The 13,325-nt window shown below is 28.2% G+C and overlaps 1 protein-coding gene across 13 annotated transcripts in view; it reads right to left on the reverse strand.

Annotated features, from left to right (window-relative positions):
• The window catches only part of LOC142329422 (uncharacterized), a 50,796-nt gene that overhangs the window by 12,483 nt on the left and 24,988 nt on the right, over positions 1 to 13,325 (reverse strand). For 10 of the 13 annotated variants that reach the window (XM_075374024.1, XM_075374027.1, XM_075374031.1 and 7 more), the window contains exons 3-8: positions 10,247 to 10,502; positions 9,741 to 9,934; positions 6,060 to 6,281; positions 5,775 to 5,849; positions 2,853 to 2,970; positions 337 to 792 (exon numbers count right to left, since the gene is read on the reverse strand). In XM_075374024.1, coding sequence (XP_075230139.1) covers positions 337 to 792; positions 2,853 to 2,970; positions 5,775 to 5,849; positions 6,060 to 6,281; positions 9,741 to 9,934; positions 10,247 to 10,502 — 1,321 coding nt within the window. The remainder of the gene's footprint in view (positions 1 to 336; positions 793 to 2,852; positions 2,971 to 5,774; positions 5,850 to 6,059; positions 6,282 to 9,740; positions 9,935 to 10,246; positions 10,503 to 13,325) is intronic. The other 3 variants (XM_075374025.1, XM_075374037.1, XM_075374036.1) reach the window with 3 other exon arrangements.

Consider the following 13,325-nt stretch of genomic DNA (forward strand, 5'->3'; position numbering starts at 1 on the left):
CATCCCACAGACGAGTTGTACAATAGTTGTACTTAATTATTTTAGAATTCACAACATACTTTTATATAAAACATAACAAAGTAATAAAATTAAGTAGAATGAAATTAGGCAGGAAAGTAAAATATAAGGAAAATGAGTAAATAAAAATACCTTAATATGAAGAAAAAACACCTTAAATTGAATTTTATACTAACATCACATATGACACATCCAGTGTCAGTAGCAGTACAAACAACCAGATAAATGTTACACGTAAATAAGTAAAAAATTTAAATCAATTTGTGTCTGACCTAACTAAAAATTCCATATACCAAAAAAAAAAATTATTTAACATACCTGAATCACTATCTTGTGGAACAGGTGAATCATGATGAATTCCAACATCATTTTTATTATTATACATGTCATATTGATTGTGTTCCTGGTGATGGTGATGACTTCCACCAAGATGATATTGATAATCATCATCATTACTAAGATCATCATGATGATGATTATTATTATTGTTATTATTATTACTGTCGTCATTATCAAATGACTGCATTCTTTGATGTTCACCATCATCCCATCCATCATTCATCATCGAAAATTGTTTATTTCCACTGTTTTCTCTTCTATCTCGTTGTCCACCACCCTTTCTTAATCTATCACCTTTTCTTTCTTTTCTTCTTCTTCTTTGCATCCTTGAAGGGCTAACATTAGGCGGAGGAGGGGATCTTGATGAATCTGACATGTTTTGAGGCTGCTGAAGATGTGGTGGTGAAGGCATAGGTGTATGGTTGCCACCTCCTTCTGAAAATAAAAAACAGTACTGTATTATAATTTAAACACATTACTAAAGTTCTAAACATTGATCGCAAAATATATAAGATTTATTGATTACCTTAAATTCCAGATTATAAATCAATTCAGTATATCTAAGTCAAACTATATTTACAAAACATGAAAAACAGATCAACTGAAAAAATTAAATTTTTCAATAATTATACTTATAAATATCCTCATTTGTTACTTTAACTCTGTGATAGTATCAGCAGTAAATGAAATCCACACCTTCAAATACATAGCATCAGCCCAAAAGCAAAATATCTGAATGTGTCTGTAGTCCTTCATCATTATTACAATCTGGTTTATAAACTAATAATGCTGTTATTAAATATTACTTTTACTTATTCATTTAATACATACATATTTTGTATTCATAATAGAATACCCTAAATTTTTAAAAGTAACGTTTGAAATATAATTCTTAAACAAAAGTTTAATTTAAAAAAAAAAAAAAATAGTAAAGTTTGGATCAATGAAAAATTTGTTTTATAATAACAAAAAAATAAAGACCTTATTAAAAGAATGCTTTATTAAAAATCTGCTACATGATCAGGGCAAGTGCTTGACTTGTAACAAAATGGAATTAGTGGCAACATTAAGAATTATTAGTTATTTTAACAAAACATTATTTACATTATAATTTGTATTTTAACAGATTAATGTAAAGAACTGTATATAAGCTAAATATAGAATACTATACTATATAGAGGCAGTATATAAGCTAAATATCAGGTAATTGTAACCTAACCTACACAGATCAACCATATTTATTTATTTTTTGGACTAAATTTTTGCATACAATGAGTTTTATAATAGATAAAAACTTCAGTTATTTTCACAACATGCAGTAATATACATTTTGTTTTTAAAACAAAAAAAAACTGAAAATAATGTTATTGAACTATCCTGGCAATTAAACATATAGAGTGAGTGTGAGATGTAACCCTGCTTCAGAGATAAGGATTTATTTTTAAGTTTTAGAATAATTTATAAAAAATGTAAACAAAATTAACACAAATTCAATCTTGTGCTATGGTAATATATTCTATCTTTAATTTTAAGGCATTATAAATAACTCAAATGATAACATTATACGATGTTTGAAGAAAAAAATTTATTACCACCCTTATCAGTTAAAAAAAAGGAAAACTTAGTACAAATAACAAATCCACTAGTACAGTATCTTGATTTGCTATATAAATCAAGGCCTTGTCTGCTTGTTTTATGACTTTTTGGTGGTATAATGCACTTTCACTCTACAGACTGTTGTTTTTATTCTATCACATGAGACACTGTCTCATAATCAACGATAGTATGACTTTAACACATTATCTTTTTCCATATATCACAACAGAAATGCCAGAACATGAATTGATTTTGTACTCTTCAGAAAACATCATTGGTATATCCAGTGCAAGCACAACTTTTAATAATTAAAATGACCTTGATTAATTTCATAAAGAATGATCCTAGAAAGTTCAGGCAAAAACAAGGTTAGGGATAGAATTGAAGACTGTTTGTTCTTTGTTGACCAAATCATCAATAATCAAAGACAGTGCTTACAACTAACATAATGCAAATTATAACATCCTTCATTTAGCAGTTTATCATATTCCTCACCACTCTGTTAGCATTATCAAGTAACAAAATTCAGCTGAATTCACGTCTCTTGTCTTAAAAAAGCTGATAAGACCTCATTCACAGTCATTAGAATTCCTGATTAACATCACATTATATTCATACAACAAAAATTTAAAGTTCTTATGATAGCATTTCATTAGGATAAATCATACGACAAAGAAGCACACAAAAATGAAAAAACCGACTGAAACACTATTGCAGAGACATCACAAACAAAACCTACTTTCCAAATGTGCCTAGAATATCCACCCAGTTATTTTAGCTCTAATCAATTATTTTCAAATTATTAAATAAATGCTTAAATGTTTCAGCATACACATAATAAAATAACTTGATAAAAGGGAAAATAGTTGTTATAATGAACAAAAAATGAAGCTTCTTACCAGAATCTGAATGATTCCTCATCTCACTCGGTATAGAAACTTTAATATCAAACAGTGATGGTATCTTTTTTTCTCGCTTGTTTCCATCTCTTCTTCCATCTCTTAAACCTCCAGCATCCTGTAAAACAAACATAAAAAAATTTTTTAAGATAACTTTTACTGATTTAAATCAATTTTAAAATCATTCTTAAAATGATAAAAATTCAAACTTTAATATATACATGCAAAAATTGAGAATTATAATTATAAAAAAACAAAAAATATATTTGATTTCCAAAGAAGTTATAGTTATATTTTCTGACTCCAAAACTTATACAAAAACATATTCTTATCAATATTATGAAAATCAGTTCATTAGTTCAGACAGTGAAGTGTAAACAATGAACTGACGGCTAGCAGCATCAGTCACCTGCATACAACTTAAATTTCAATAAATTCAATAACAGTTAGTTTCAGTTGATGGCACCCTTTACTATTCTTGATGCTTTTGTAAACATTCTGACGGCAGATTTATGACAAAAACATTTTTTGCTTCAGATATTACACCATTAGAGAAGTAAATATTACCAACATTAATAAAGAGTTTATAAATATAACTCTCTCTTTCTTGCTACTCCTTATCATACTTTCATGTGATTGGATCCAAGCACCAGTGATGTTTCTTTTAATTCCTGCTTCATGCTTGCATTTTACCTCCTTGAATAACACTTAAATTAGATAACATCTATAGCTTAGATTTCTCTCTTTTCACTGTTTTTCAAGAACTGCAATTCAGCGATTCATTTTCTAACTCTGTCAGTATTTGTCCCATTTAGTTTCTCTTTTCCTTTGTGATATGTACTCTAGCTTCCTTGACCTTTCGTAACACTTGTTACTAACTATTATGTTTCTAACTATAATCAAACATTGTATTCCTTTTATTTACTCTTTTCAAAATTCAAATTATTAATGCCTTTTTTACCTTCATCTTGTTTCTTTCATTATTCATATCTCTAATACATAAAATAAAGCACTGTACATAACATTTAAGTCTCTTATATTGTTTCAACATAAGGTATATATTTTCTGATTGAATGCTTCTTTCCTGACTCCTCCAGTTAGGATCAAGTTGAATGATTTATATAGTTCAGTTGTACACTTCCACTTGTTACAATTATGGGGATGAACAAGAGTTTTCCATAAGAAAGCTTTGAACCCTGGCTCAGGTAATCTTTGGTATGAGGAAAAAAGGAACTTTTAGTCACATATTTACAATGATTTTTGCAAAATTATTGCTAGTTTCCATCCTGGGTATAGACACACCCTGATCCCCTGAGGAACTGTTAAAAGCCCATTACCTGGTGGAGATCCAAAATATCCTTTGTGTAGGGTTGTTTTGTCTTTCAATCCTCTGGAGTAGTTGTCTCTGTTACCATCCACCTCTCTTGATTATTCTTTATCTTTTTCTCAAAGGTTGATTTCTGTGGGTTTAAGATGATGAGACTAACCTGAGTTACTCCATCTTTAGTGTTTGTCGTGATTTGATGAGCGTAGGTCTGTCTATAGACTTGTGTGGGGACGTTTTCTGTATGAAGTGATGTACAAAACATTTAACCACGGGCCGAGATTCTTACTGGATAACGTACAGCCCTATTCCTTCAATTCAGTGGTTACTATATTCCTGATCTGCTTACTTATACGTTCCTCAATTTAAACATGCCGCACAATTCCAGAAACTGTTCACCATTTTCACTCTTCCTTGTTAGTATTCCATTTCATATATTCCCTGTTATTAAATCATCTTTTTCGTTTTCTAAAATTTATTTTAATTTCATAATCTGTCACCCCTTCTTCCACATTTACACAAATTGTATTTCATATTCAACACTTTTTTCTGAAAACAAGCGAAAGTATAATAGCTTATTTTAAATGTAAATAAACCAACCTAATAAAAATCAATTAACTTTAAAACTGTGTCAAATCTGAATTAATCTAGCAAAGGCTTAAAGCCGAAACTATTTACAGCACAATATTCCTCAAATAGTATTACACAAATAAATTTAAATGTGTATATGAAAATTAATTTTATCAAAAAATATTAAGTTAAAACAAATTAATCAAAAATTCACAGGAAAAAATCATACACATTTTCTATGAAAAACTTTTTTGTCCCTTAAAATAATTTTTTAAAAGCTATTTTACTGACATCCAGATATAATTATATGCTCAGCTACCTACCTATAAGTCAATAAGACAACCTCTCTTAAAAAATTTTAATAACCAAACTTTTACTTTTTTTGACACCTTTTCATTTATGAATTGTCACACCTTATTCTGTTGAATACATTTTCTACATTTTGCCTTTCTTCTCTTTCTCTCTTTGTATGTTTTTAACAATTAATTGTAATTAATATTTCTAATACATCAATCTTTTCTTTAGAAATTTAGATTCTAAATTTGGGTGATCAAACTTTATTTCTCTCATATATTCCCATTAATTGCATTAGTTAATCTTCAATTAAAAACCCTTAACAGAATTTTACAACATATCTGTCAATGTTAAAAATAAAATTAAACAAATAAAACTAAATCATTGCAATAAAACTGTTACTTAAAAATCAAAATTAGTATTGTTTTAATGTTTGCATGGTCTCAGCATTACAACTGATTATAATTGCACATTTACATTTAAGATAAACAAGGAAAATCCTTCCAGATTTCTTTTAATAATCAGTTAAAAATATCTACAAGACCTTCCAGTATCTGTTAACTCAAAATGAATGTTCAATCCTAAAGAAGTATATTGAGAAAGCCAATTTAAAAATGAATTCTGCTATCAGCAAATCTTTTTCAACAAATCAATTTATCAGTTCTAGCAGTTTTAGAAATAAAAAAGTATCAAAATTAAAAATTACATATAAATAACTGTAAAATCGTTATTACCTGCTGCCTGTGTTTACCAGATGATCCTTTTTTACCCGGGAATTCTTTCCCCCTGTTGTTAATGGGTCCAAAAGTCTGTAAATAAAATTTTTAAATAAATATACTATATAAATTTATAGAAATAAAACTAAAAAAATATAGTTGAAAAGTAAATTTTTTTTCAAAAAAGTTATTACAATAAACTACATTTATCATAACTGTAAGTTCTTTTATTAATTTTCTTATAAGCACATATCTGTATATATAATACATAACAAAATACAATAGCAATAAATAACAAATTACCTTAATAAAAACTTGTCTAAGACTGTCTGTTAACTTTCCGTGGCTGAATTTACAGTTTTTATTCGCGTAACATTTAAGGCCCATATGATAATACTTGCAAGGAAACTCACTATGCATATACAAACACTTATCTTTCTTAGCACAACAGTCCATTAAATAAAATTTACACAGTTCCATCTTTTTATGCGGCATCGCGTCATGAGAAAATGGACAATCACTACCCTGTAACAAAAATTGATGGCATTCACAATTTACACAAACTGAATTTTTTTTTCCTACGGTAGCATCAACTTAACACTGATAACACACAACTACCGTACAAGAACCGCTTGTAAGTGTTAACTAGTTCTGTAATGAATTTCACCTTCAGTCACCTACACGACCAAGTTCAAGAACAACTTTTGCAGTTGATAAATATTCTTATTACTTCATATCTTTTAATTTCCAAGAAGATACTCCCTAAGATGTCCCAAGTATTGTAGATTGTGCAGTTATAAGGAATGCAATTTAATGCTTCGTCCAAAACCTGGCTGGGAATAATTGCGTACTGACAGAATAAAATATTTATTTATTAGATTAACTTATTAAAAAAAATTCTGTCATAAATGATCCCAAGCCTAGCCTGAAAAGAGTAGCAGTAATGGCTGGTTAGCTTTTGGTAAATGTACAGATGATTAGTAGGATGCAACTTGACATATTATATAGAATGATATGTTCTAGCTGGTGGATTATCAACTTAAACCAGCAAATCCTATCCATTACAGAGTTAGGAAGGATAAGAATCCAGCATCTTAAACTGAAGATTTATAATTAAAGGAAGGAACAATAATGGAGGATGGGTGCATTGACAGCAACTCCTTTCTATGAAAAATAAAAACTGTAAAGTCAAGCAACAAACCTAGAATTGTGACTGGGATTACAGTTTGTAAAAATGGAAACCTCAAGAAGATAAGGAAGAAACCTCCTACAAATGTGGGTGAAAGAAAAATTAAAAGACTGATACAAATAAGGTAACAGTATATGTGAATTATAAAGGACATTGTCCACATTGGATTGCTGCACGAAGAGAAGTATGTAAACAATTAATAAGACTCCTTTATCATTTAATCTTTAGGTAAATCAATTCTGGATTCAGAGAGTAGAGTATTTGGAACCCAAAAGTGGCACCAACATTACTGCAAAATGATTTTAGTGTTAATCAAAGAAATAAATATCCAAAACACCTTCCTTTTTATTAAGTTATAAAATAACAAAAAAAACACAAAAGTACAGACATCACTAGGAAACATCATCAGTCCATTCCTGTTAGAATATTTGATTGGTCACACATTCAAGATACTTTCCCACCATAGAGTAAGACTATTCATTGTAATTAGTATTCAGAATATGGTAACCATCTCATATTTTTTCATATTTACAGTAAATAGTAATCCCATAACACATTTTCATTGCATTACTCAGATATTTACAAACATATTACCATTAGAAAATTAGATATTCATTAACATGAATATCAGACAATAACATAAATTCACACTTTATCACTGTAAAGAATTACTAATCTGAAAAATTTGAATTAGTCTGTTAGGGCAAAATCTTAACATTAGCGCGAGTTATGGTGGTTTGACATCATTACATTAACATATTACTTACTGGATTGAGGAAAAAATATGAAGTAGGTAACTAGAAATTACACCCCAAAATATTAATGAATCAGAAATCTATAAGTAACAAAACAATTTAATATGAAATTAATGGTTTGCAAATAATCATCGAGCCAAAAAAGTAATCTAAAATTTTCTTATCAAGTTTGAAAATTGTTTATAATGTAGTTTTCAGCTGCTCAATAAATTAGTGGTTGAATTTTTTATATATATATATATATATATATATATTATATTTTATATATATATATATCTATATGTGTGTGTGTGTGTATGTATGTGCACACATGTGCATGTATAAATATGTAGCAATGGGATTTACAATGGGCTTACGTTAAAAGATTATATAGAAATATTTTTTCTATAATACGTAAATGAACAAAACTAAGTTAAACATTTTAGTGAACATGGAAATAATGCATTCTACAGAATGAAAAAATATTTATGTGGAGGAAAAAATACTATACAATTATCCTGAGATTGATTCCTGCATACCCAGTGGCCGGAGATGTTATCTAATAAAAACTGAAAGCGTAGAAACCTCTCTAATAAGAGTCTGGCTGAATAAATTCTGACTGAAACAGTTCAGTAACATACTTCTAAATCCCAATTTCAGAGATGGACGAGGATCTTCCTTTAGGACAAATGAGTCTTCCAACTTGCTGGGTCTTTATTTTCTTTCAGAGACTCTATGCTGATGCATGATTAGTCATAAATGAAGATTTATAAAGTTATTGCCTTTTTTCAAAATTTATGACAAAATACTATGATAAAATTTTCAAAATTTCTACAATAATTTTTTCTAATTCATCTTGTAACCAAAAAATATCCCATCCCATTGAACAATACACATAACTAAACATGGATTACATCACTACGTAAGATTTTATTTAGAAATGCTTTCTTTTTATAAAATACATTGCAATAATATTTTTTTTTCTTCTTAATGAAAAGTAAAATGCTTAACTACACACAATATCATATTATGTGATTAATTGGTTTCAGAAAATCATCACCTAAAATGTATGCCAAAAAAAGGATAACAAGTATGGATTGTATAAGTTTACCTTTTTTCCTCTTCATTTAATAAATCACAGATTTCTTTATTAGAGATGGAACTGACATACATACTTTTAATTTGGTTATCATTGAAAATCCAAGGCTGGCGGACTAGCAAATTTTGACCTTTCTTGAATAAAAACTTGAGCCTGAGCCATGTAGCAACATTTGTCTTATAATATGGTATTGTTTACTAAGCTTTCCATAAACTGTAGCTACTTTATTCCTTCCATCCATCATTCTTTTTGACAATCTTAATGAGTTAACAATAATTTTTTTTTTAAATCAGCATGATATAATGTTGAAGGTTTTGAATCAAATCAATTATAAAGAGGCTTTATCCACAATTAAATTCTCCATTGAAAGATTTTTATTTGTAAGAGATTAAAGAAAATCATCTACCACGTATAGTAATGACACAATTCTAGTTCTCCAATATTAATTTTGACAGATATTTATTTAATATTAATTTTTTAATTGTTATGATATAAAAATGTGTAAAAATTGGATTATGTAAAATAAGGAATACATGATCTGCATCTAAAACAAATGAAATAAAAAAAACAGGAAAATATAAAACTAAATTACAATAGTTAAGAAATAGAGTTTTGTTTAGTAAACACTGTTATTTTTAATGTTATTATGTGTTATTATTACGAAGGGAGCAAATACATAAACAAAACAATGAGCAACACAGCAGGTTCATTAAATTGTAATGAATTGTCAGATTTACTGCACATGTATCTACTATTCAGAATTTGACTAATGAGACGGGTCTGACCCATAAAGAACAATGCAATTTGGCCCCACCATAATAAAAAACTAAAGTCTAATATTAAATAGATGAGATTATACTTCTAAACTATGGTTTATTCATAACCAATCTGATTTAAAAAGAAAAAACTACATATATTACTGTTCATAAAATACATAAACAAAAATAAAACATGTTAGTTACCTTATGACATTTTCCTTGCAAGAAAAATATGCACATCTCACCGTCATCTCTTCTCTTATTACCATTGTTTCCAGGACCATTATTATTTCCACCACGTCCATGCCTTTTCCCCCTAGCTAAAAGACGTTCTCTCCTGGCAGCTCTGTCAAGCCTTGATATTTGCTCATTGGAACGAGGCCCTCGTCTTCTATCATCTAATTTTACACAAAACATAAATTATTATCAGATACAATGCTTGTACTAATAATGACACAAAAATTTGTTTGTGTATCATTATTAGTACATTTTATTTCTCTAACTAATGTATACTCAAGAAATAATTGATATTTATAAACAACCATAGAAACCTGTGATTACAAAAATTTTAAAAAGACATAAATAGTTTACTGAATTTTTGTGTGAAAGTTAAAGGTAAAATTTTCATTTCTCTGTGTGGAATGGTTAAATATTTTTTTTAGAAAAGTATGTCTGTGCAGTGATGACAAATAATGTAAAATAAAACTTACCATTATCTTCTCCATCACCATCCGCAACATCATCGTCTTCATCAAGATCATCAAAATCATCATCATCCTCATCATTATAAGGATCATTTTCATCATCGTCATGGCTTTGCTTTCTACTGTGATGCAACGTTGGTGAAGCTCCTCTAACAAATAACATTTCATCATCATCATCATCTTCAACATTGTCTTCCACATTATTATCATTATTGCTTACAGTAGCATCACTTACATCCTTATCAGAATTTTTCTTCAATCTCTGAAATGATTAAAAGATTAAAAATCAACATATATAATGAACAATATATAAAATGACTAATAAATTCTAATAAACTTTTAACTGTATAAACTAATAAAAAAAACTCTTCATTCAAAATTATATAAAAAAGAATTGGCCTTACTTTCATTACGTAGCACATTTTATCGAGAATAAATTAATCATCCAGTTGAATATATATAATTTACTCATACAGTACACAATTCTGAGGATGACAAATGTTTTCATTAAGAAAGCCAGAATCTGTTTTTTGGTGGCTCTTTAGTATCTGGACAAAAACAAGTCGTTTTTGAATGTCTGAAGATTGTTACTGTAAAATCTTTAATCAGTAATTTATTGTCTTTTTCATAGGTTACGGTATCCTAATCTTCTGAAGAAATGGACCTACTACTTGGAAGGGCCTTTCTTTCCTTCGGGTACCCTTTATTTTACGTTGAGTACATCATCTATATTCAAGTATATATTCAACCCTTTACTATATCCTTAATTTCTTGTTTATTAGTGGCATTCTGACAGATTTAGTTCAAAACTCACTGATTAAAGGTGTCAGCATAATAGTTATTATATCCTTTGCATTTTTTATTGTTTGGTGGATGCTTACCAATTCCATCAATGATCTGTCCCACCTGTCTGGCAGTTAAAACAAAAAGCCTGACCTAGAACTTAAGTATTTTTCAGAAGAACCAGGCTGCTCCTAAGCCATTCTAACATTTTCCTTGATGTTCCCTCTGAAAATCAGCTGTTAAAAACTGATCTGCAACTATAAAAGCCAGACTGGCTTTTGCCAGATCAGCCTGGTGGACTATCCTAATATATACACACAAATGATTTAGACTAGAATAAGTAATTTACAACTCTCTTAATGAACTGAATTTCTAAAATCCCTTTCAAATATTAACAATAAATCAATGTTAAGTACACTTTAAATAATTTGATGCAATCAACATATGATTTTCTCTTTATGCAAGTAAATGCTCATAACAGCGCATTTTATTTTATAAAATTACAACAACCAAACATTCATTTTTTAACTTTTCTTCACCAAGAAAACAACTTCAGTAATATCAGAAATGCTTTATATTTATTTTTTTCCAGTAAAATTACATATGTAGTTAAAAATAATACTAATAACAAAGTCTGAATAAAAGAAGTGTTTAAGTATAAAGTTAGTTTTAAAGAACCTCAACAGACAATGCATATTTTTAAACAAATTTTTGTTGGTGAAATTAAAATAATTATAATAAATTTGGAAGTCATTTGATAATGATTTTCAAATACATGCATATATTGATTTATATACTGACAATGATTAAGACTTATAACTGTTGATAATTTATGACTACATTGATAATGCTTACATCAATCAATAAGATAATTTATATAATGAGGTAATTTAAAGTAATATTAGTATAGATCACTGGAAATTCTTAAGAGAATTAAACCAAAATTTATATTGAAAAAAATCAAGAGAAAAAGACCATGAGTTATCTAAATTAATAAATATGCAAGGCAAATATATATATATATACATATATATATATATATATATTTTTTAAATAAAAATATTTTCATTTTTTTAAATATTACAATCGATAACAATTTCATTAATTTCAAGAACAAGTGTTATCATACTCTTTGGCAATACACAATGAGCATATACCAATATAAAAAAAATATTGAAAGTACTTTTAAAATATTCAATATTCATGATGCTTTAAAGCCACTTAGTCCAAAGAAGGCTTCCATTAAAAAAAATCATACGGTTTCCTTCCTTCATAACAAATATTTTATTTACTCTTACAATAGATGTAACAGAATTCAATACAGATTATTGAAATGTAGGAGTTTATCGTGGTCAGATAATTAGAAATTCATATGTTCTTTATTTATAATATAATGTTGTAAAAAGGATTATTTTCCAAAAATTCTATAGCAGCTGGACTTGTCAAAAGTGAGGTGACTTCTCATAAGAATTGTTAATTAAAACATTACAACCCACAATACACAGTAGAATGGAGAAATAAGGTTTACGAAATTTCACCAGCCACTTCTAACCAGTTATGTCTGTATAACTGTCTACTTAAATACGTGTAGGAATCAGGTAGCAAAGATAAGAGTAGAAAATGAAGAAAGGCAGAATTTTATTCAGAAGAACCAAATGAAGGAAAAATATGAGTGCAGAAACTACATAACTAGAAAGGATAAAAATGTTGAGATTCATTCTAACAAGTTAGAAAAAATTATGAAGGCCAAATTCATTACATAAAAGAAATTAAATTTTAAAACAAGAGTAAAAAAAAAGAAAAAGAGCAACAGGAAGATTAAATATTAAGATAAGGATCAGAAAAAACTAACATTGATATTGTAGAATTTTGTTTTCTATGTAGTAAAACCACAAACAATTAAGAGATCAAAATTAAGGAGCTTAATTTAAAAAAAAAAGTCTTGTTATCAAATGTAGATCCAAGAATTATAAAAAAGGTATACTTAAAAATATTTGTGAACCTTGTAGTGCTTTAAACATGGTGAAAGATGGATAACATAAACAACAGAAAGGAAACATCTTGGACATAAAATATGCTAACAGGAGGATATTAAAAATTAAGTACGAGTATATATATGATAAGAAGAGTTCTTAGGACAAATAGATATAGACAAAAATTTTTGATCTAATTTCATAGAGAGACAAGGGGACAAATTACACTGGATGGCCCCACAATACAAAAAATACTCACGAAAACACCAGTTTATTTGAAAGCTCCATGAAAACTTACAAACTGATATAAAAAGCACTTTTTGAACCCA

This window comes from Lycorma delicatula, chromosome 8 (genome assembly GCF_047948215.1).
Source record: "Lycorma delicatula isolate Av1 chromosome 8, ASM4794821v1, whole genome shotgun sequence".
NCBI classification, from domain to species: Eukaryota; Metazoa; Arthropoda; class Insecta; order Hemiptera; family Fulgoridae; genus Lycorma; species Lycorma delicatula.